We start from the raw sequence: 24051 nt of genomic DNA, 5'->3' as shown, positions 1-24051 counted from the left end.
CCCAAACCGCGAGGTTCTGGCTTCCAGCAGAACCGCTCTGCTCAGCCACATCAGGAACTCTGCGGTTCTGGTTCTGTTGACCAGTCCAGTTTATCGGTGCATGTACCAGTCAGATCGGATGGAGAACATCTGAATCTCAGGTCTGGACTTTGACTAGGCCGCTCTAACCCACGAACCTCTGATCTAAACCATCCCATAATATGTGCGTCTGCTGGTTCTGCTGGGTCATCCCGGTCCATCTCTGACCGTTCAGAATCAGAACCCTGGCAGAATCCTGTCCTCCAGGATGGAGAACCTACCTGTTGGGTGGAGAACGGCCACAGCGGGTCAGGGAACCCGACCAGAACCTGTGTCTGGGTCGGGTTCTGTCAGACGGTGCTAATGAGGCTCAGACTAGCAGCTGATCAGACATTTTTTATTAAACATTGAAGCTTCATGCATCAAGAAGCACGCAGTCAACATCAGAACCTCCTGATGGGCCGCCGTGTTCCCCGTGTCTGATGTCCCTCAAACGCACCATCAGCGGGTCAAAGGTTGGGCTGGACGACAATTCAACATCGATCGACAGGAAAAACAGTTTTAAATAAAATCAATAAAAAGTTCAATAGAATAATAGTTTTACTTTTTCTATTCTAGCATCTAGGTTAATATTACATCATTACATCCTCCCAGCCAATCACAATGCAGACCCAGGAACCAAGCCCCGCCCCCTTCACAGAACGCACGTTCTTTATTTCAAAAACTTGTTTTGGTAAAAAGTTGGTTGAATAAAGGTTGAGTTTGAATTCAGTGTTTGTGTCTTTATCTTAAAACAGGTTGCTAAGCAACAGGATAAAATGGCCAGAGCTTAAATGTTCTTAATTTGTTGATAATTATCGACACCAATAAGATTTCTATTTTATGGATAAGCTTGTTTTCATCATCGAGCCCGGCTCAGACTGTTCAGGTACGGAGCGACCAGAGGGCCAATCAGGACGTCTGAAGTTCTGCAGCAGAACCTCCAGAACATTTCAGTGGTGCTCCTGGGAACCTTTGCTGTTCTGTTGGTTCTCAGACATCCAACAGAACCGCACTGACTGGTACAAAGTCCACTGGTCTGACCCAGGTTCCTGATTGCCTTCTGGGTTCTGGAGCGTCCAGGGATCATGGAGGTTCTGGATTTAACCCATGATGCTTTGTCCCTCTCCTTGCTCCGTACTTCCTGATCCAAACATGTCAGTCCAGCAGGTGGCGCTCTCCTGTAGAACACCTGCTGTTCCCCCGGAACCAGAACAGCTGGGGGAACCAGAACGCTTCTGGGTCACTAACAGCACATGAATGAGGTCACTAAAATACAATAAACAAGCTCCACCCACACAGCTCACTGACGTCACCCTCTGACTCCGCCCCCAGTCACAGGAGGGAGGAGTCACAGGAGGGGGCGGAGCCACACAGGAAACAGTTTCAGCCCATGTAACTAATTAAAAGTGACGTTCTGGCGTTGATGTCACAGTGATGTCACACTTCCATGCCGTCGGGTTTGGGCGTCCTGGAGATCCAGAAGTTTGATTGGTCAGCAGGAGTCTTTGTCCGAGGACGGCTGGAGAGACAAGAGGATGACATCATCAACGCTTATCACCAATCAGAGAGGTCCCAGCTGTTCCGACCCGCTTTATGGATTAATCAGTCGGCCTAGAAAACTAAAGCTAATCTGATTATGAATCATTATTAATGAGATTATTTGCTGCTTCCTGCGTTAGCTAGCAGAAACATGAAGATCCTGAGGGGTTGAGCGTGACTGATCATGTGACTGATCAGTGATTGGTTGCTCTCTTAAAGGGGACCAGTCTGTTAACCCTGAGCCTGTGGACTTTAATTCTCCCACTAAAAGGCAGAAAAAGGAGCCAAAAACTTTGTGATCCTGCCTGGAAATTCAGACTCTTAACCCGCTGCAGAGAGAAGCTCCAGTTTCGGTTTGCCATTGAACGCACCTTTCCTGTGACCTCCAACACGTCACGTTTTGTCAGAATATGCAGCTAGTTTATAAAAACCTCTGATTCACCCAAGAAAGCTGCTCAAACAAACACATTTTGATGCAATCACTGATTGATCACCGAGCTGTTTCCTGCAGCAGCCCCGGGGCATGCTGGGAGCTGTAGTCCTCCAGCCTACCTCCTGCTGAGCGTCTGGAAGCAGCACGTTCCAGAAGCCACCAGGATGAGGAGCAGGAGAGGGATGGTGGGGATGATCACATACAGCAGCAGCATTCCTGAAACAGACGGACAGGGTGACGTCACCGTGACATCACTGTGACATCACCACAGGTCACAGGTGTTCGTACCTGAAGATCCTGCCATGGCCACATGAGGAGGGATGCTCTCACTCCCTGCAGACTGAGTCACCACACCTCCGGCAGTCGATGCTGAGGGCAACAAACACACCTGGGTTAGGGAAGCTGCTGACACAGCTGCAGGTAAACCTCCCAGCCCTGCTCACCTGTGCCCCGCCCTGTTGGAGTGTCGCCATGTTCCTTCACCAGGTGGCTGTCTGAAACCAACCAGCACAATGAAGATATAGTCACCCTACACTGATTGGCTAGACGCTCTCTTAACGGAGAAGTTTATCTGCTGCTCCCACATCATCTTGTCGTCTGAACCTGATTGGCTGGGTTCACCTGGCCCGTTAGCGTGTGATTGGCTTTGCTCACCTGGCCTGTTAGCGTGTGATTGGCTGGTCTCACCTGGCCTGTTAGCGTGTGATTGACTGGTCTCACCCACTGAGCTATATAATAGGGGGTTTTCAGCTGACGTCACGCTCACGTGACTACTCAGCGCGTCCGCCATATTGGGTGGCAGTCGTTTCGCACCGTTGACCTGCATTGTATGACGCCTTAGGCAGTATTGGAAGTGAACAATGGGGAAAACGTGTTTAATGGTTGGTTGCACGGCCCGTGGAGGTGGAGATCAACGCTCTTTCTATCGCCTACCAGCCGTAATAGTGAATCAGTGTGAAAAAAAAAACAGCTGTCTGAACAACGCCGTCACCTATGGCTGACACGGATATCCAGGTCCGATTTGGACGGTGTTAAGCTGGAATACGCCAGAGTCTGCGGTGCTCACTTTGTCACAGGTAATTAACTGTTAAGTATTTAAAACATATAAGAAGAATATATTAATAATAGGGCTTGGGCGTCATGACTTATTACTTTCCGCGGCTGTCATGTTGACTGCCTCCGCCGCCTCTACTGCCTATTACTACCGCGTACTGTACTCCCTCTCTCAGCCGTGTTTTAATTTGATTAATTTCACCTTAACTTGATTTCAACCATGGTAAACCGTTGCTGTATTGTGGGCTGTAACAGCGCAACACATGATCGCCATGGGAAAAACATAGAAACAGATTAATTTTCCACCGCTTTCCTGCCTGGAGGCGCAACCACGGAGAACAACTGTTAGCGATAACAAAGAGTCGTCGGCTCGCTTGGATCGCGGTTGTAAGTCGACTGATCATAACTTTCCACAGTATCCCGATGTCAATGAGAGTGTGTTCTAAACGTTTGAAACACATAGCAGCAAGTTAAAAGTACATTACATGCGCGAGTGGTTGTTAGCGCTAACGGTTAGCATGAGCCAGAGCCCGGCTGAGCGCAGCTTACCTTTGAACGAGTTACAGAGATAACAAAGAGTCGTCGGCTCGCTTGGATCGCGGCTGTAAGACCGAACATAACTTTCCACAGTATCCCGATGTCAATGAGAGTGTGTTCTAAACGTTTGAAACACATAGCAGCAAGTTAAAAGTACATTACATGCGCGAGTGGTTGTTAGCGCTAACGGTTAGCATGTGCTAACCCGTCTGAGCGCAGCTTACCTTTGAACGAGTTACAGAGATAGAGATCGTCGGCTCGCTTGGATCGCGGCTGTAAGTCGACCGAACATAACTTTCCACAGTATCCCGATGTCAATGAGAGTGTGTTCTAAACGTTTGAAACACATAGCAGCAAGTTAAAAGTACATTACATGCGCGAGTGGTTGTTAGCGCTAACGGTTAGCATGTGCTAACCCGTCTGAGCGCAGCTTACCTTTGAACGAGTTGCTGTGTTCCCACTGTTTGCTGGCTTTATGATCTGCAGCTCCTACCGGCGCCAATACGGTAAATACAACTTAATTTTGCACTGGTCATTGTTCTGCTTAAATAATTAAAGCCGCGAGCGGCGTCGATCGGCCCAGAGCCCGTCCGCCCTGTGGCGGGCGGCCCGCCGCCGGCCGCCAGCCACCGCAGAAGCATGCGACACATTTGCGTCGGATTGTTTACATTTTTACCATCTTATTAAAACTCACCCGTCCACGTATGATGGCGATTTCCTTGATGTACATAACCAGATGTGAACTGGTTGTGAGCCTCTAGATCCTTGTAAGCTCTCATTTCCTCAAGAGTGTGCAGAGGGTTTTCACCGAACACCAGGTAATGCATCTGGATTACGGCTAAACAAGGCACCGTGGAGGGCATACGGGTCCATATGGTCGATCACGGAACATTTCCTCAGATATACGTCCTTATCTGGTCGCTCTAGCATGCTGGCGTACTTATCCATTCGCGATACGATAATACGTGTAAGACAACTAGAGATAAAGAAGTGTGCCACCCAATATGGCGGACCGGAAGTTGGCCAGTGACGTCAGTGAAAACACCCTATACACTGGAGTGCTGATTTTGCCGAAAAACTGAAGTCACTGGCCGCCATCTTGCTACTCCCTACTCTCCCAGAATCCCACAGGATTTGGTTGCAACAACAAGCAGTTTTCTGGCTGAGTGAAAACGTTTCACAGGTAATTCTACAGTCAGTGGATGTACTAACACTATCAACTACTAGGAAATTAGGTGGTGAAATATTTTACATGTTATTCATATTAAATATATATATATATATATATATATATATATATGTATATATATAAGTATGTGTATATGTATATATGTATATATATGTATACACATATGTAAATATATGTTTTTGTATATTGTTATTTATATATTTATAAATGTTAAACATATATATTTAAATGAATAAAATGCAAAATATTTCAGCACATGACTTTCTCAGTACTTGATATTTTTAGAACATAACATAAAAGTATATGGCATTAGACATTTTAAAAGTCTTAAGCCCCCCCTGAACATGAGAAAATCCTCGTTATTCAATGCTGTAGCGCACATATTCCCTAGTTACTGGGGGGAAATAGGGAGTACCAATATGGCGGCTGGTGGCTTCACAGTGACTCGTTCAAACAGACGGTGATTAGCACTCCAGTGTATTATATAGCTCAGTGGTCTCACCTGGCCTGTTAGCGTGTGATTGACTTCGCTCACCTGGCCTGTTAGCGTGTTATAGCTGGGCTCACCTGGCTCATACTTGCAGATGAAATTGTGCTTCATGTTGCAGCGGTCATCGTTCCATTGGTAGAGATATGCCCCGCCCAGGCCTGAAGGTGCCGTTGGCTGGTGGTACATGACCACGCAGGCCTCCCCGCCGCAGGACGGCTCGTCAAAGTACCAGTTCCTGAAAAGTCGTCACCACGGTCACCAGCAGTCAGAACGCCACCCCAGTGAGAGAGAAAGTGCTTCACTTGTATGAATCTAATCAGACAGAAATATTAACCTAGGCACACATTCTGGTATTTTAAATAATAAATTACAACGAATACAGGCAGATCAAACCGAAATTTCCAAAGGAAGTTGATTTGAAGCCAATATCTACAGGAGGTAACACACATCTAGTAAATCCTCTTCTGTATATTCAGCTGAACTCCAAGATGCTCAGCAGGTAGAAGCAGAAGCAGGAAGTTCCACTGCAGCAGGAACTCTACGTGTTTCACACCTGAGTTCTTCATCCGCTGACACAACCAGAGCCAGAAGCTACACCCAGCAATGCAGAAGTAGAGCTAACCCGCTACTACCCATCGTAACCAGCAGCTCCCACACTCACCTGAAGGTGGCGACGCTGCCGTCGGTCCACTGGTACAGATCAGGACAGGGAGTCAAGGTGTTGTCAGCTCCGCCCACCCGGGTCAGGCCGATCCAGAAATCCCCGTCAGATATCCCACCTCTGGCTCTGCCCACGGCCCCTGAATGGAGCGCCTGCAGGAGGTGATGGAGGTGCAGTGAGGAGAAGCAGGGTCTCAAGGTGTGTCCCACCTGCTGCAGGTGTGTCTTATTTTTAGCAGGCGTGTCCCACCTGCTGCAGGTGTGTCTTATTTTTAGCAGGCGTGTCCCACCTGCTGCAGGTATGTCTTATTTTTAGCAGGCGTGTCCCACCTGCTGCAGGTATGTCTTATTTTTAGCAGGCGTGTCCCACTTGCTGCAGGTATGTATTATTTTTAGCAGGCGTGTCCCACCTGCTGCAGGTATGTCTTGTAGCAGTTGTGTCTTTGAGCGGGTGTGTCTCACTTGCAGCAGGTATGTCTTGTAGCAGGTGTCGTGTAGCAGGTGTGTCTCACCTGCAGCAGGTATGTCTTATTTTTAGCAGGTGTGTCCCACCTGCAGCAGGTATGTCTTATTTTTAGCAGGCGTGTCCCACCTGCTGCAGGTGTGTCTTATTTTTAGCAGGCGTGTCCCACCTGCTGCAGGTATGTCTTATTTTTAGCAGGCGTGTCCCACCTGCTGCAGGTATGTCTTATTTTTAGCAGGCGTGTCCCACCTGCTGCAGGTATGTCTTATTTTTAGCAGGTGTGTCCCACCTGCTGCAGGTGTGTCTTATTTTTAGCAGGCATGTCCCACCTGCTGCAGGTATGTCTTATTTTTAGCAGGCATGTCCCACCTGCTGCAGGTATGTCTTATTTTTAGCAGGTGTGTCTCACTTGCAGCAGGTATGTCTTGTAGCAGGTGTGTCGTGTAGCAGGTGTGTTCTACCTGCAGCAGGTGTGTCCCGCCTGCAGCAGGTGTGTCGTGTAGCAGGTGTGTCTCACCTGCAGCAGGTGTTCAACGTCCCTCTGCTCTGATGGACTCTCGATGCTCAGCAAAGCTCCTCCGTCCATCTCGCAGGCCTGCCTCGCCTCGCTGAACGCCACTCGGCTCGACACGTCGTGGAAGTACGCGATTTTGTAGCAGGGATGTTCAGCGCCACCCACACACACCGTCTGACCTGGAGACACGTGACCACACCCACATGACCACACCCACATGACCCCGCCCACATGACCCCGACCACATGACCACACCCACATGACCACACCCACTTGACCACACCCACATGACCCCGCCTACAGAAACATGAGTCAGTGAAGCAGAGCCTGGGGGGGGGGGGGGAGAGGACTGCAGCCTACATCATGGTGCGTTACCTCTATATATGTAGGTGTGTGTGTGTCAGTGTGTGATTGTGTGTGGTTGTGTTAATGTGTGTGATTGTGTGTATCATTGTGTGATTGTGTGTCGTTGTGTTAATGTGTGTGATTGTGTTAATGTGTATCAGTGTGTGATTGTGTGTATCAGTGTGTGTCGTTGTGTTAATGTGTGTGATTGTGTGTCGTTGTGTGTGATTGTGTGTGGTTGTGTTAATGTGTGTGATTGTGTGTGATTGTGTGTGGTTGTGTATCAGTGTGTGATTGTGTGTGGTTGTGTGATTGTGTGTATCAGTGTGTGTGGTTGTGTTAATGTGTGTGATTAATGGCCCTCGGGGGAAGTGCCTCCTCAGACCTACTCTAAGTGATTAGCTGGAGTCTCTGGTGCATCATCATCAGTTTCAGTTAAACAGCTCTGGGCTTTTGTGTCCAGAACCCGTCCCCAGAGAGCCGGGTCAGAACCAGAACACGCTGGATGGTTCTGACCCGGTGCAGAGGAGCTCTCACGCTGCTGAGTCTGCAGGAATATTCTGCAGCTCAGCAGTTTTTATTCTGGTTCAGAACCGGTTCTGCGGGCTTTGGGCCCGTCATGCAGCAACAGATGAACCCAGCCTTGTTCCTGCGTGAAACTTCCCTCTGATTGGACAGAACCGGCACCGTACCAATCAAACCGTCCAATAGCAGCGCAGCGGTTTGATGGTGACGGTTCCTCTGCTCTTCAGGGGACCGTTAACCTGATGTTCTTGCAGAACCGAACCATCTGAAGCTGTCAGGACCTCTGACTCCACGACTACAGCCCTGTCAGAACCTGCAGTAAGCGGTTCTGGTGCTGGTTTTGGTCTGGATGAATGATTCTGCTGTGGTTCTGGAAGCCCACAGCAAGCCTTTCGTTTCTGGGATGCAGACGTCTGCAATCTGAGATGTTTTCACTGTAAAACTGAAGGAACGTCTTCCACCTCCTGGGATTTTATCAACCCGGTTCTGCTTTCTGAGCAGAACCTTTCCACTGATCATCATTGTTGGTTCTGGAGCTAAATTCAGCTGTAATCACATGGGTCCAAACGTGCAACTTTCTTATAGTAGCACATGCTGAGTGTAAACAGAAGCCCGGTTCTGGCCTGGGACGGCGCCAGGGCTCAGTGTGGGTGGTGGGAGACAGAACCCCCCAAGCAGAGCTGGACCGCTCCATCAGAACCGGACTGCTGCAGCCTGGAAGCTCAGAATTCCTCCCAGCAGAGACTCTTAACTGGACCTGTAAACAGCTACGACTGCTGGGCTTTTATCAGAAAGCTTCATTCACCCGACTCTGTCATTTTAATCTGACTCGGCACATTTTAATCTGACTCTGTTATTTTAATCTAATTTAGTGATTTTAATCTGATTTATCATATTTTAATCTGACTGTCATTTTAATCTGACTCGGCACATTTTAATCTGATTTAGTGATTTTAAACTGACTCTGTCATTTTAATCTGATTTAGTGATTTTAATCTGACTCATCATATTTTAATCTGACTGTCATTTTAATCTGACTCGGCACATTTTAATCTGATTTAGTGATTTTAATCTGACTCTGTCATTTTAATCTGATTTAGTGATTTTAATCTGACTCATCATATTTTAATCTGACTGTCATTTTAATCTGACTCGGCACATTTTAATCTGAATCTGTTATTTTAATCTGATTTAGTGATTTTAATCTGACTCGTCATATTTTAATCTGACTGTCATTTTAATCTGACTCGGCACATTTTAATCTGAATCTGTTATTTTAATCTGATTTAGTGATTTTAATCTGACTCTGTCATTTTAATCTGATTTAGTGATTTTAATCTGACTCATCATATTTTAATCTGACTGTCATTTTAATCTGACTCGGCACATTTTAATCTGACTCTGTTATTTTAATCTAATTTAGTGATTTTAATCTGATTTATCATATTTTAATCTGACTGTCATTTTAATCTGACTCGGCACATTTTAATCTGACTCTGTTATTTTAATCTGATTTAGTGATTTTAATCTGACTCTGTCATTTTAATCTGACTCTGTTATTTTAATCTGATTTAGTAATTTTAATCTGACTCTGTCATTTTAATCTGACTCTGTTATTTTAATCTGATTTAGTGATTTTAATCTGACTCTGTCATTTTAATCTGACTCTTCATATTTTATTCTGACTTGTCATATTTTAATCTGACTTGTCATATTTTAATCTGATTTAGTGATTTTAATCTGACTCGTTCATTTTAATCTGACTCGTCATATTTTATTCTGACTCTTTTATTTTAATCCGATTTAGTGATTGTAATCTGACTCGGTCTATTTAATCTGACTCGTTATATTTTAATCTGACTCGTCATATTTTATTCTGACTCTTTTATTTTAATCTGATTTAGTGATTTTAATCTGATTTGGTGATTTTAATCTGACTCATCATATTTTAATCTGATTTAGTGATTTTAATCTGACTCTGTCATTTTAATCTAACTCATCATATTTTAATCTGACTCTTTTATTTTAATCTGATTTAGTGATTTTAATCTGACTCTGTCATTTTAATCTGACTCTTCATATTTTATTCTGACTCTGTTATTTTAATCTGATTTAGTGATTTTAATCTGACTCAGCACATTTTAATCTGACTCTGTGATTTTAACCTGATTTAGTGATTTTAATCTGACTCTCATTTTAATCTGACTCGTCATATTTTAATCTGACTCTGTCATTTTAATCTGACTCTGTCATTTTAATCTGACTTTGTTATTTTAATCTGATTTAGTGATTTTAATCTGACTCTCATTTTAATCTGACTCGTCATATTTTAATCTGACTCTGTCATTTTAATCTGACTCTGTCATTTTAATCTGACTTTGTTATTTTAATCTGATTTAGTGATTTTAATCTGACTCTGTCATTTTAATCTGACTCTGTTATTTTAATCTGATTTAGTGATTTTAATCTGACTCTGTCATTTTAATCTGATTTAGTGATTTTAATCTGACTCATCATATTTTAATCTGACTGTCATTTTAATCTGACTCGGCACATTTTAATCTGACTCTGTCATTTTAATCTGACTCTGTTATTTTAATCTGATTTAGTGATTTTAATCTGACTCTGTGATTTTAACCTGATTTAGTGATTTTAATCTGACTCTCATTTTAATCTGACTCGTCATATTTTAATCTGACTCTGTCATTTTAATCTGACTCTGTCATTTTAATCTGACTTTGTTATTTTAATCTGATTTAGTGATTTTAATCTGACTCTGTCATTTTAATCTGACTCTGTTATTTTAATCTGATTTAGTGATTTTAATCTGACTCTGTCATTTTAATCTGATTTAGTGATTTTAATCTGACTCATCATATTTTAATCTGACTGTCATTTTAATCTGACTCGGCACATTTTAATCTGACTCTGTTATTTTAATCTAATTTTGTGATTTTAATCTGACTGTCATTTTAATCTGACTCGTCATATTTTAATCTGACTTGTCATATTTTAATCTGATTTAGTGATTTTAATCTGACTCGTTCATTTTAATCTGACTCGTCATATTTTATTCTGACTCTTATTTTAATCTGATTAGGTGATTTTAATATGACTCGGCACATTTTAATCTGACTCTGTTATTTTAATCTGATTTTGTGATTTTAATCTGACTCGTTCATTTTAATCTGACTCGTCATATTTTATTCTGACTCTGTTATTTTAATCTGCCTCGGTAATTTTAATCTGACTGTCATTTTAATAAGAACCATAACCCTTCTGTTGTAAACTTTCTGTCCTACCTGCTGCTGATACACCTGCCAGTGTCCAATGAAGGATTATTCTAAATTCTGGTTCTAATGATCCGTCTGAGGATGATTTTATTAGAACATGGGACCATGCTGAGAGCAGATCAAAGTGTGCAGATTTAAAGGCACAGTCCGTAACTAAACAATGAGCGATCAGAGCTGCTGATGGATGATGCAGTTCCTTGACTGAACAGCAGGGGGCAGTAGCCTCCCGCGCCACACCTGTACCTGCAGCGCTCTGAACCCTCACAGAAACATGATGATGATGAGGAAGGAGCGCTGATGAAGTCACTCACCGCTCACCACGCGTGTCGTGTTCACCCTCATCAGCAGCGTGGCCACGAGAAGCTCCAGCAGCACCAGCCTCCTGCTTCCCTCCATGGATCAGCTCGGTCCTTCAGAATAAAAGCGTGGCGGCTCAGGGTCCCTCTGGCATGCTGCTCCTCTTCGCTCTGATCTGATCTGAGGAGGCGGAGGAGGAAGACTCCCACTGTCTCCTCCCCCGCATTGATCTGGTCCTCAGCTGGACCATCCTCTTCATTAGGCCCCGGGGCCCCCACCGCAGGCGGCGGCGGCTGATTGGCTCCTTCAGAGCACCTGATCGATGCTCCCTCGGCCTTCTGCAGTTATGAGCAACACTTCCTGAGCATCGATCGCAGCGCTGCAGGAAAACGCTGCTGATCCCCAGAGGGCCGCGTGCACGGCGGCGTGCACGCCACCGTGCACGCCGCCGTGCACGCTCTAAACCAATTAGAGAGAAGCTGAGAGGAGCCGCGGCTCACAGAGACCAGAACCCTCCAGAACCAGCCCAGTCCATGCATCAGGAGCCCAGAGACCAGAACCCTCCAGAACCAGTCCAGTCCAGGCATCAGGAGCCTGCTCAGAGACCAGAACCCAGTCCATGCATCAGGAGCCCAGAGACCAGAACCCTCCAGAACCAGCCCAGTCCAGGTATCAGGAGCCCAGAGACCAGAACCCTCCAGAACCAGCCCTGACCAGCCGTCCACAGTCAGACTGGTTCTGGTTACTCAGATCCTGTCAGACCTGGGCTGGTCTGCGGCATGTCTTCACATCTCTGGTTCTGGTTCTGGCTGCACAACCTCAGTCACAGGTCTGGGCCACTTAAAGTGGTCTGGCCCGGTCCTGACCCGGTCCTGACCCGGTCCTGATCTGGTCCACTAACAGCGTCACCGTCACCACAGAGCTCAGCAGTGCTCTCTCTGGAGTTCTCCTATCAGTCATGACAACGTTCTACAGAGGAACGTCTCACGCAGACAGAAAGCCACAAGCTGACTGGACTACTTCCAGGTTCCTCTGGTGAGAGGCTGCAGAACATCTGGACCAGAACATCTGGACCAGAACCTCCAGACCGCTGAGCAGCTTCAGGCCAGCAGGACACCAGCATCCACCTGGGATGGATGTCATGAACTGAAGGAACGTGGACTGTAGAACGTCTTTACCTGAGTTCCATGATCCACGAGGACGATGCCTCACTCCTGTCTCTGCTAAAGGTTTATGGTGCATTTGACAATAAACGTTCCTCCGGTCCTTTAATCTCCTTAATGTTCCCTTAATCAAATTAATGTTCCTCCTCTCCTTTACTCTCACTAACGTTCCTTCTGTTCTTTTCTGTTGTTAACGTTCCTCCTTTCCTTTAATCTTGTTAATGTTCCTTCTGTTCTTTACTGTCGTTAACGTTCCTCCTCTACTTAAATGTTGTTAATGTTCCCCCTTTCCTTAAATCTTGTTAACATTCCTCCTTTCCTTTACTCTCGTTAACGTTCCTCCTCCTTTATTCTCGTTAACATTCTTTATTCTCATTAATGTTCCTTCTGTTCTTTACTGTCGTTAACGTTCCTCCTTTCCTTTAATCTTGTTAATGTTCCTCCTTTCCTTTACTCTCGTTAACGTTCCTTGTTCTTTACTCTCGTTAATGTTCCTCATTTCCTTTAATCTTGTTAACGTTCTTCCTTTCCTTTATTCTCATTAACGTTCCTCCTTTCCTTTATTCTCATTAACGTTCCTCCTTTCCTTTACTCTCGTTAACGTTCCTCCTTTCCTTAAATCTTGTTAACGTTCCTCCTTTCCTTTACTCCCGTTAATGTTCCTTGTTCTTTACTCTCGTTAACGTTCCTCCTCTCTTTAAATCTCATTAACACTCCTCCTCCTTTATTCTCATTAACGTTCCTCCTTTCCTTTACTCTCGTAAACGTTCCTTGTTCTTTACTCTTGTTAACGTTCCTCCTCTCCTTAAATCTCATTAACGTTCCTCCTTTCCTTTATTCTTGTTAACGTTCCTCCTTTCCTTTATTCTCGTTAACGTTTCTCCTCCTTTACTCTCGTTAACGTTCCTCCTCAGCTTAAATCTTGTTAACGTTCCTCCTTTCCTTTATTCTCGTTAACGTTCCTTGTTCTTTACTCTCGTTAATGTTCCTCCTTTCCTTTACTCTCGTTAACGTTCCTTGTTCTTTACTCTCGTTAATGTTCCTCATTTCCTTTAATCTTGTTAACGTTCTTCCTTTCCTTTATTCTCATTAACGTTCCTCCTTTCCTTTATTCTCATTAACGTTCCTCCTTTCCTTTACTCTCGTTAACGTTCCTCCTTTCCTTAAATCTTGTTAACGTTCCTCCTTTCCTTTACTCCCGTTAATGTTCCTTGTTCTTTACTCTCGTTAACGTTCCTCCTCTCTTTAAATCTCATTAACACTCCTCCTCCTTTATTCTCGTTAACGTTCCTCCTTTCCTTTACTCTCGTAAACGTTCCTTGTTCTTTATTCTTGTTAACGTTCCTCCTTTATTCTCGTTAACGTTTCTCCTCCTTTACTCTCGTTAACGTTCCTCCTCAGCTTAAATCTTGTTAACGTTCCTCCTTTCCTTTATTCTCGTTAACGTTCCTCCTTTCCTTAAATCTCGTTAACATTCCTCCTTTCCTTTACTCTCGTTAACGTTCCTCCTCTCCTTAAATCTCGTTAACATTCCTACTTTCCTTTACTCTCGTTAACGTTCCTTGTTCTTTACTCTCGTTAACGTTCCTCCTCTCCTTTACTCTCGTTAACGTTCCTCCTCTACTTAAATGTTGTTAATGTTCCCCCTTTCCTTAAATCTTGTTAACATTCCTCCTTTCCTTTACTTTCATTAACGTTCCTCCTCCTTTATTCTCGTTAACATTCTTTATTCTCGTTAACGTTTCTCCTTTCCTTTACTCTCGTTAATGTTCCTCCTCTCCTTAAATCTTGTTAACGTTCTTCCTTTCCTTTATTTTCGTTAACGTTCCTCCTCCTTTACTCTCGTTAACATTCCTTCGGTTCTTTACTCTCGTTGACGTTCCTCCTCCTTTACTCTTGTTAATGTTCTTCCTCCTTTACTCTCGTTAACATTCTTTCGGTTCTTTACTCTCATTAATGTTCCTCCTCCTTTACTCTCGTCAACATTCCTTCGGTTCTTTACTCTCGTTAACGTTCCTCCTCCTTTATTCTTGTTAACATTCCTTTGGTTCTTTACTCTCGTTAACGTTCCTCCTCCTTTATTCTCATTAACATTCCTTCGGTTCTTTACTCTTGTTAACGTTCCTCCTCCTTTATTCTCGTTAACATTCCTTCGGTTCTTTACTCTCGTTAACATTCTTCCTCCTTTACTCTCGTTAACGTTCCTCCTCCTTTACTCTCGTTAACATTCCTTCGGTTCTTTACTCTCGTTAACGTTCCTCCTCCTTTATTCTTGTTAACATTCCTTTGGTTCTTTACTCTCGTTAACGTTCCTCCTCCTTTATTCTCATTAACATTCCTTCGGTTCTTTACTCTTGTTAACGTTCCTCCTCCTTTATTCTCGTTAACATTCCTTCGGTTCTTTACTCTCGTTCACGTTCCTCCTCCTTTACTCTCATTAACATTCCTTCGGTTCTTTATTCTCGTTAACGTTCCTCCGTCTTTATTCTCGTTAACATTCCTTCGGTTCTTTACTCTCGTTAACGTTTCTCCTCCTTTACTCTCGTTAACATTCTTCCTTTCCTTTATTCTCGTTAACATTCCTTCGGTTCTTTACTCTCGTTAACGTTCCTCCGTCTTTATTCTCATTAACATTCCTTCGGGGCGGACCCGCCCCTTAGAACCCCCAGACTGACTCCTTAAATCTCGTTAACGTTCCTCCTCTCCTTTACTCTCGTTAACATTCCTTCGGTTCTTTACTCTCGTTAACATTCCTTCGGTTCTTTACTCTCGTTAACATTCCTTTGGTTCTTTACTCTCGTTAACGTTCCTCCTTTACTCTCGTTAACATTCCTTCGGTTCTGTACTCTCGTTAACGTCCCTCCTCCTTTATTCTCGTTAACATTCATTCGGTTCTTTACTCTCGTTAACGTTCCGCCTCTCCTTTACTCTCGTTAATGTTCCTCCTCCTTTATTCTCGTTAACATTCCTTCGGTTCTTTAATCTCGTTAACGTTCCTCCTCCTTTACTCTCGTTAACGTTCCTCCTCTCCTTAAATCTCGTTAACGTTCCTCCGTCTTTATTCTCGTTAATGTTCCTCCTCTCCTTAAATCTCGTTAACGTTCCTCCGTCTTTATTCTTGTTAATGTTCCTCCTCTCCTTAAATCTCGTTAACATTCCTCCTCCTTTATTCTCGTTAAGGTTCCTTCGGTTCTATAATCTCGTTAACGTTCCTCCTCCTTTACTCTCGTTAACATTCCTTCGGTTCTTTACTCTCGTTAACGTTCCTCCTCCTTTATTCTCGTTAACGTTCCTCCTCTCCTTAAATCTCGTTAACGTTCCTCCGTCTTTAATCTCGTTAACGTTCCTCCTCCTTTACTCTCGTTAACGTTCCTCCTCTCCTTAAATCTCGTTAACGTTCCTCCGTCTTTATTCTCGTTAACGTTCCTCCTCTCCTTAAATCTCGTTAACGTTCCTTCGGTTCTTTAATCTCGTTAACGTTCCTTCGGTTCTTTACTCTCGTTAACGTTCCTCCTCCTTTATTCTCGTTAACGTTCCTCCTCTCCTTAAATCTCGTTAACGTTCCTTCGGTTCTTTATTCTCGTTAACGTTCCTCCTCTCCTTTACTCTCATTAACGTATGTCCTCCCCGTAAATCTGGTTAACGTTCCTTTTGTTCTTTACGCTCGTTAATGTTCCTCCTTTCCTTTTATCCTCGTTAACGTTCCTCCTCTCCTTTACTCTCATTAACGTTCCTCCTCCTTTATTCTCGTTAACATTCTTTACTCTCGTTAACGTTCCTCCTCTCCTTAAATCTCATTAACGTTCCTCCTCTCCTTTACTCTCATTAATGTTCCTTCTGTTCTTTACTGTCGTTAACGTTCCTCCTTTCCTTTAATCTTGTTAATGTTCCTTCTGTTCTTTACTCTTGTTAACGTTCCTCCTCTCCTTAAATCTCATTAACGTTCCTCCTCTTCTTTACTCTCGTTAACGTTCCTCCTCTACTTAAATGTTGTTAATGTTCCCCCTTTCCTTAAATCTTGTTAACATTCCTCTTTTCCTTTACTTTCATTAACGTTCCTCCTCCTTTATTCTCGTTAACATTCTTTATTCTCGTTAACGTTCCTCCTCTTCTTAAATCTTGTTAACATTCCTCCTTTCCTTTACTCTCGTTAACGTTCCTCCTCCTTTATTCTCGTTAACATTCTTTATTCTCGTTAATGTTCCTCCTCTCCTTTACTCTCATTAATGTTCCTTCTGTTCTTTACTGTCGTTAACGTTCCTCCTTTCCTTTAATTTTGTTAATGTTCCTCCTCTTCTTTACTCTCGTTAACGTTCCTCCTCTACTTAAATGTTGTTAATGTTCCCCCTTTCCTTAAATCTTGTTAACATTCCTCCTTTCCTTTACTTTCATTAACGTTCCTCCTCCTTTATTCTCGTTAACATTCTTTATTCTCGTTAATGTTCCTCCTCTCCTTTACTCTCATTAATGTTCCTTCTGTTCTTTACTGTCGTTAACGTTCCTCCTTTCCTTTAATTTTGTTAATGTTCCTTCTGTTCTTTACTCTCGTTAATGTTCCTCCTCTCCTTAAATCTCATTAACGTTCCTCCTCTCCTTTACTCTCGTTAACGTTCCTCCTCTACTTAAATGTTGTTAATGTTCCCCCTTTCCTTAAATCTTGTTAACATTCCTCTTTTCCTTTACTTTCATTAACGTTCCTCCTCCTTTATTCTCGTTAACATTCTTTATTCTCGTTAACGTTCCTCCTCTTCTTAAATCTTGTTAACATTCCTCCTTTCCTTTACTCTCGTTAACGTTCCTCCTCCTTTATTCTCGTTAACATTCTTTATTCTCGTTAATGTTCCTCCTCTCCTTTACTCTCATTAATGTTCCTTCTGTTCTTTACTGTCGTTAACGTTCCTCCTTTTTTTTAATCTTGTTAATGTTCCTTCTGTTCTTTACTGTCGTTAACGTTCCTCCTTTCCTTTAATCTTGTTAATGTTCCTCCTTTCCTTTACTCTCGTTAACGTTCCTTGTTCTTTACTCTCGTTAATGTTCCTCATTTCCTTTAATCTTGTTAACGTTCCTCCTTTCCTTTACTCTCGTTAACGTTCCTTGTTCTTTACTCTCGTTAACGTTCCTCCTCTCTTTAAATCTCATTAACACTCCTCCTCCTTTATTCTCGTTAACGTTCCTCCTTTCCTTTACTCTCATAAACGTTCCTTGTTCTTTACTCTCGTTAACGTTCCTCCTCTCTTTAAATCTCATTAACACTCCTCCTCCTTTATTCTCATTAACGTTCCTCCTTTCCTTTATTCTTGTTAACGTTCCTCCTTTCCTTTATTCTCGTTAACGTTTCTCCTCCTTTACTCTCGTTAACGTTCCTCCTCAGCTTAAATCTTGTTAACGTTCCTCCTTTCCTTTATTCTCGTTAACGTTCCTCCTTTCCTTAAATCTCGTTAACATTCCTCCTTTCCTTTACTCTCGTTAACGTTCCTCCTCTCCTTAAATCTCGTTAACGTTCCTCCTCTCCTTAAATCTCGTTAACGTTCCTCCTCTCCTTTACTCTCGTTAACGTTCCTCCTCTACTTAAATGTTGTTAATGTTCCCCCTTTCCTTAAATCTTGTTAACATTCCTCCTTTGCTTTACTTTCATTAACGTTCCTCCTCCTTTATTCTCGTTAACATTCTTTATTCTCGTTAACGTTTCTCCTTTCCTTTACTCTCGTTAATGTTCCTCCTCTCCTTAAATCTTGTTAACGTTCTTCCTTTCCTTCATTTTCGTTAACGTTCCTCCTCCTTTACTCTCGTTAACATTCCTTCGGTTCTTTACTCTCGTTGACGTTCCTCCTCCTTTACTCTCGTTAACATTCCTTCGGTTCTTTACTCTCGTTGACGTTCCTCCTCCTTTACTCTTGTTAATGTTCTTCCTCCTTTACTCTCGTTAACATTCTTTCGGTTCTTTACTCTCATTAATGTTCCTCCTCCTTTACTCTCGTTAACATTCCTTTGGTTCTTTACTCTCGTTAACGTTCCTCCTCCTTTATTCTTGTTAACATTCCTTTGGTTCTTTACTCTCGTTAACGTTCCTCCTCCTTTATTCTCATTAACATTCCTTCGGTTCTTTACTCTTGTTAACGTTCCTCCTCCTTTATTCTCGTTAACATTCCTTCGGTTCTTTACTCTCGTTCACGTTCCTCCTCCTTTACTCTCGTTAACGTTCCTCCTCCTTTACTCTCGTTAACATTCCTTCGGTTCTTTATTCTCGTTAACGTTCCTCCGTCTTTATTCTCGTTAACATTCCTTCGGTTCTTTACTCTCGTTAACGTTTCTCCTCCTTTACTCTCGTTAACATTCTTCCTTTCCTTTATTCTCGTTAACATTCCTTCGGTTCTTTACTCTCGTTAACGTTCCTCCGTCTTTATTCTCATTAACATTCCTTCGGGGCGGACCCGCCCCTTAGAACCCCCAGACTGACTCCTTAAATCTCGTTAACGTTCCTCCTCTCCTTTACTCTCGTTAACATTCCTTCGGTTCTTTACTCTCGTTAACATTCCTTCGGTTCTTTACTCTCGTTAACATTCCTTTGGTTCTTTACTCTCGTTAACGTTCCTCCTTTACTCTCGTTAACATTCCTTCGGTTCTGTACTCTCGTTAACGTTCCTCCGTCTTTATTCTCATTAACATTCCTTCGGGGCGGACCCGCCCCTTAGAACCCCCAGACTGACTCCTTAAATCTCGTTAACGTTCCTCCTCTCCTTTACTCTCGTTAACATTCCTTCGGTTCTTTACTCTCGTTAACGTTCCTCCGTCTTTATTCTCATTAACATTCCTTCGGGGCGGACCCGCCCCTTAGAACCCCCAGACTGACTCCTTAAATCTCGTTAACGTTCCTCCTCTCCTTTACTCTCGTTAACATTCCTTCGGTTCTTTACTCTCGTTAACATTCCTTCGGTTCTTTACTCTCGTTAACATTCCTTTGGTTCTGTACTCTCGTTAACATTCCTTCGGTTCTGTACTCTCGTTAACGTCCCTCCTCCTTTATTCTCGTTAACATTCATTCGGTTCTTTACTCTCGTTAACGTTCCGCCTCTCCTTTACTCTCGTTAATGTTCCTCCTCCTTTATTCTCGTTAACATTCCTTCGGTTCTTTAATCTCGTTAACGTTCCTCCTCCTTTACTCTCGTTAACGTTCCTCCTCTCCTTTATTCTCGTTAACATTCCTTCGGTTCTTTACTCTCGTTAACGTTCCTCCGTCTTTATTCTCATTAACATTCCTTCGGGGCGGACCCGCCCCTTAGAACCCCCAGACTGACTCCTTAAATCTCGTTAACGTTCCTCCTCTCCTTTACTCTCGTTAACATTCCTTCGGTTCTTTACTCTCGTTAACATTCCTTTGGTTCTTTACTCTCGTTAACGTTCCTCCTTTACTCTCGTTAACATTCCTTCGGTTCTGTACTCTCGTTAACGTCCCTCCTCCTTTATTCTCGTTAACATTCATTCGGTTCTTTACTCTCGTTAACGTTCCGCCTCTCCTTTACTCTCGTTAATGTTCCTCCTCCTTTACTCTCGTTAACGTTCCTCCTCTCCTTAAATCTCGTTAACGTTCCTCCGTCTTTATTCTCGTTAATGTTCCTCCTCTCCTTAAATCTCGTTAACATTCCTCCTCCTTTATTCTCGTTAAGGTTCCTTAGGTTCTATAATCTCGTTAACGTTCCTCCTCCTTTACTCTCGTTAACATTCCTTCGGTTCTTTACTCTCGTTAACGTTCCTCCTCCTTTATTCTCGTTAACGTTCCTCCTCTCCTTAAATCTCGCTAACGTTCCTCCTCCTTTATTCTCGTTAACGTTCCTCCTCCTTTACTCTCGTTAACGTTCCTCCTCTCCTTAAATCTCGTTAACGTTCCTCCTCTCCTTAAATCTCGTTAACGTTCCTTCGGTTCTTTAATCTCGTTAACGTTCCTTCGGTTCTTTACTCTCGTTAACGTTCCTCCATCTTTATTCTCGTTAACGTTCCTCCTCTCCTTAAATCTCGTTAACGTTCCTCCGTCTTTATTCTCGTTAACGTTCCTCCTCTCCTTTACTCTCGTTAACGTTCCTCCTCCTTAAATCTCGTTAACGTTCCTCCGTCTTTATTCTCATTAACGGTTCTTTAACGACTGGGGTAAATTAACCCCTCCTGTTGCATTTCATGAGGATCTTTTCAATGTGTCGGCTGAAGCTTCTGCTGCAGGTTCTGGAACCAGAACTCCCCAGAACCGAAGCTCCAGATGGACCGGAGATGGACCATGAATGCTCGTTCACCTCTCTCCTGCATAATCTAAATAAATCCAGAACCAGATGAGCGGACCCGCCCCTCAGAACCCCAGACTGAGCGGACAAGGCGGGCCTTATTCTGGTTCCTGGACCTTTTCTGGGTTTATGGGTCAGCCCTGCTGTTGGTTCTGTTTTTCCGTCCAGCAGGTGCAGGCTGAGCTGCTGGGCCGTGGTTCTGGGTGTCCCGGTTCTGTTGGACCTGCAGGCCCGTCGATGGGATGACGTGTCTGATGAGCAGCGGCTGATGGAGATGGAGAACGTGTGCAGAGGCCTGACAGCAGCACTTTATTACTCTGATGGGATCTGAAATCAATAGGAGCTCTGAGTGAGGCTGAGTGGCGCCGGTCCAAACCAGATGGGCCCGGTTCTGATTCAGTGTCAGGTGGGTGAGAACTTTGGTTTCAGTGGTTGGTTCTGGTGTCAGTTGTCACGGCGAGGTGTGTTTGGCTCTGCTTCGGTCCAGATGAGCGTGGAGGTCCGAACGGTTCTGCTGCTCTGGCCCGGAAATGCCGCCGTACTCGGTTCCGGGTGAAGTTCTGTCTTCAGGGAGAACCCGTCTCCGTTGGGTCAGAACGGCACGAGAAGGATGTGGTTAGAGGTCCCGGCTGTGCAGAACCTTCTCCAGCAACCCGACCAGAACCAGCAGGAGGCCCAGGTTCAGTGCCACAGCAGAACCCCCCAGAGTCCGAACAGGAAATAGGCCTTTAAACCTGACCTTAGATCTTAGCTTGAAGTCGGATCAGAACCGCCTCAGCGCGCCGGCTTTATGTGCCGGTACCAGAGAGCAGAGGAGGGAACAGCACCGACCCGCTGAGCCACCGTTACCTTAGGGATTTAACCGGCGCTCAGCCGGTCCAAACAGCCTGGTTCTGGTCCAAACAGCCTGGTTCTGGTCTGAACAGCCTGGTTCTGGTCCGAAGAGCCTGGTTCCGGTCCGTACAGCCTGGTTCCGGTCCGTACAGCCTGGTTCTGGTCTGAACAGCCTGGTTCTGGTCTGAACAGCCTGGTTCCGGTCCGAACAGCCTGCGGTCTGAACAGCCTGGTTCCGGTCCGAACAGCCTGGTTCCGGTCCAAACAGCCTGGTTCTGGTCCGAACAGCCTGGTTCTGGTCTGAACAGCCTGGTTCCGGTCTGAACAGCCTGGTTCCGGTCCAAACAGCCTGGTTCTGGTCCAAACAGCCTGGTTCTGCCTGTTAAAGTGTGGAGCCTCCGTCTGGGAACAAAGTGAATTATGTTCTGGTCTCCAGTTTCACTCAGAGCGGGTCAGGAAAGCGATCCGCTCCGGTACCCCCCCCCCCCCCCCCCCCCCCCCCCCCCCCCCCTTGGCTCCCAGCCCGACTCATAACGACGCCAGAACCGACCGGAGCGTAACCCGCTCAGAACCGGAGGTGATGGACTTCAGGATGAGCCGCCGGCTCTCCTGGGGGTTCTGGGTCCGGTTCCTCCTGAAGTCCATTTAGCTCAGCTGGTTCTGTTTTTATTGTTCTATATTTTTATTCCTTTATTAACGCTTTATCTGCCAGAGCCGCGGTTCTGGATTTATTTAGCAGCGTTCAGCTTTGGATCGACCGTGTCCATCCTAACGTTCTTTACAAATAAAGTTCTGTTGTGATGGTGGGGCCCGGTTCTGGGCCAGGAGCTGGGTTCTAGATCAGCTGCCGGGTTCTAGATCAGCTGCCGGGTTCTAGATCAGCTGCTGGGTTCTGGGCCAGGAGCCCGGTTCAGGTCCACATGTTCAGGTTCTGGCTCAGTGGGTTCTGTTGGACTCACGTTCTCATGGAAATGTTCCCTCAGTTCTAGCAGCTGGAACCAAAACTCACAAATAAAACGTTTTATTTCTGCGCTGCAGAACACTGTTACCATGGTAACACGCCGTGACAACAAAGACTCTGAATAATAATAATAAATAATAATAATAATTGTAATAATAGTGAAAATCACATAAAACATTTTTGCACAGTAGGAAAAACTCGGTTCTGAAGGGTTGCCAGAACTGGTTGCCAGAACCGGTTGCCAGAACGGGTTGCCAGAACGGGCTGCCAGAACGGGTTGCCAGAACGGGTTGCCAGAACGGGCAGCATCATGGAGGCCCAGCAGAGGATGGACTTCCAGAACCAGCCATGGACCCAGATCCACACCTTCATCTCAGAACCGAGGCCCGGCGGTCCCAAAACGGTTATTCTGGTTCTCCTTCATTCAACCCAGAACCATTTCAACATCTGCAGATGTTCTCAGAACCGGATCTTTATCGCTCTGAGCAGCAGAACTGTGGATCCAGAACATCAGAACCTGCCCAGAGACAGGCGGCCCGGTGTGGTTCCGGTCGATGAGCGGGTCGATGCGTTTAAGTGGATTTATGGAGGCGATGGAGTGGTCCAATCAGACGGCAGCTGCTCAGACTGCCTGATGACCCATTAGCTGCTGCTGGGGTGGGGGGGGGGGGGTACCAGGATGGACCTCTGCCGGAACCAGAGGGCCCAGAAACACAAACCTGGGCTCAGAACAGGTCCTGGTTCTGACAGAGGAGCCGGGTCTCTACAGAACCGCAGGAGAACCTGGGATCACCTGGAGAACCTCAGGACACGAGCCCAGCTCAGAACCTCCCCCAGAACCCCAACCCCCCCCAGACACACGCCACTGCAGGCTCCAGAACCAGCTCCTTTTTCTGGTCCCTGCAGGAGAACCAGAACCGATCCTGGGTCGCCCAGGCCATCAGGTTCTCCTGGAATCTGCCAATCGGACCTGGTTCTCCATGCTAGAACTCAGCAGGAACGTCTCCTGGAAGTCTGGGAACCACCTCACGGGCTTCTGGGTCATACAGAACCAACCCAGTCTGACCCAAAGTCCTCCCTAGAGTCCTGGTGGGAACCAGAACCAGGAGACCGGTGGTCAGAGCGGGAACATCTGGAGGAGCTCCATAGCTGAGTCAACAGTTCATCTGATCAGAACCCTTCAGAACCAGAACCAGGTCCAGAGACGTGGAGCTCCTGGGTTTGTCCTGCATGTTGCTGCCACCTGCTGGTCCATGAAAGGAACTGCAGGGTTCTGATGGGCTAAACCAGAACAATCCTAAACCTAAAAGCTTGTTTTTACTCAGAACCATGCGCTGTTATGCGGTCCCAGTAGTTCTGACAGAACCTGTTCCCCACCTGTGAGTTCTGAGCGTGGTTCTGAAGAACACAGACGGCTGACAGACG

The 24051-nt window shown here is 45.0% G+C and overlaps 1 protein-coding gene across 2 annotated transcripts; it reads right to left on the bottom strand.

The window, feature by feature from the left end:
• Positions 1-401: 401 nt before the first annotated feature.
• On the bottom strand, positions 402-19513 carry chodl (chondrolectin). Of its 2 annotated transcripts, XM_036124876.1 has the most exons (8): positions 11413-19513; positions 6942-7117; positions 5963-6114; positions 5379-5536; positions 2476-2526; positions 2321-2401; positions 2152-2248; positions 402-1579 (listed from the first exon to the last, which is right to left on the bottom strand). In XM_036124876.1, exons 1-8 carry the CDS (start codon positions 11495-11497, stop codon positions 1498-1500), a joined length of 882 nt encoding a protein of 293 aa, XP_035980769.1. In that variant the 5' UTR covers positions 11498-19513; the 3' UTR covers positions 402-1497. The 2 variants fall into 2 exon arrangements, with proteins under 2 accessions (XP_035980769.1, XP_035980770.1); XM_036124877.1 differs by lacking the exons at positions 402-1579; positions 2152-2248; positions 2321-2401; positions 2476-2526 and adding an exon at positions 2547-2719 and having other exon boundaries at positions 5314-5536.
• Positions 19514-24051: the final 4538 nt, after the last annotated feature.

This window comes from Fundulus heteroclitus, chromosome 21, assembly GCF_011125445.2.
Source record: "Fundulus heteroclitus isolate FHET01 chromosome 21, MU-UCD_Fhet_4.1, whole genome shotgun sequence".
NCBI lineage: Eukaryota > Metazoa > Chordata > Actinopteri > Cyprinodontiformes > Fundulidae > Fundulus > Fundulus heteroclitus.
Note: the sequence above shows the minus strand (reverse complement) of the source record. Positions and strands in the feature narration are given on the sequence as shown.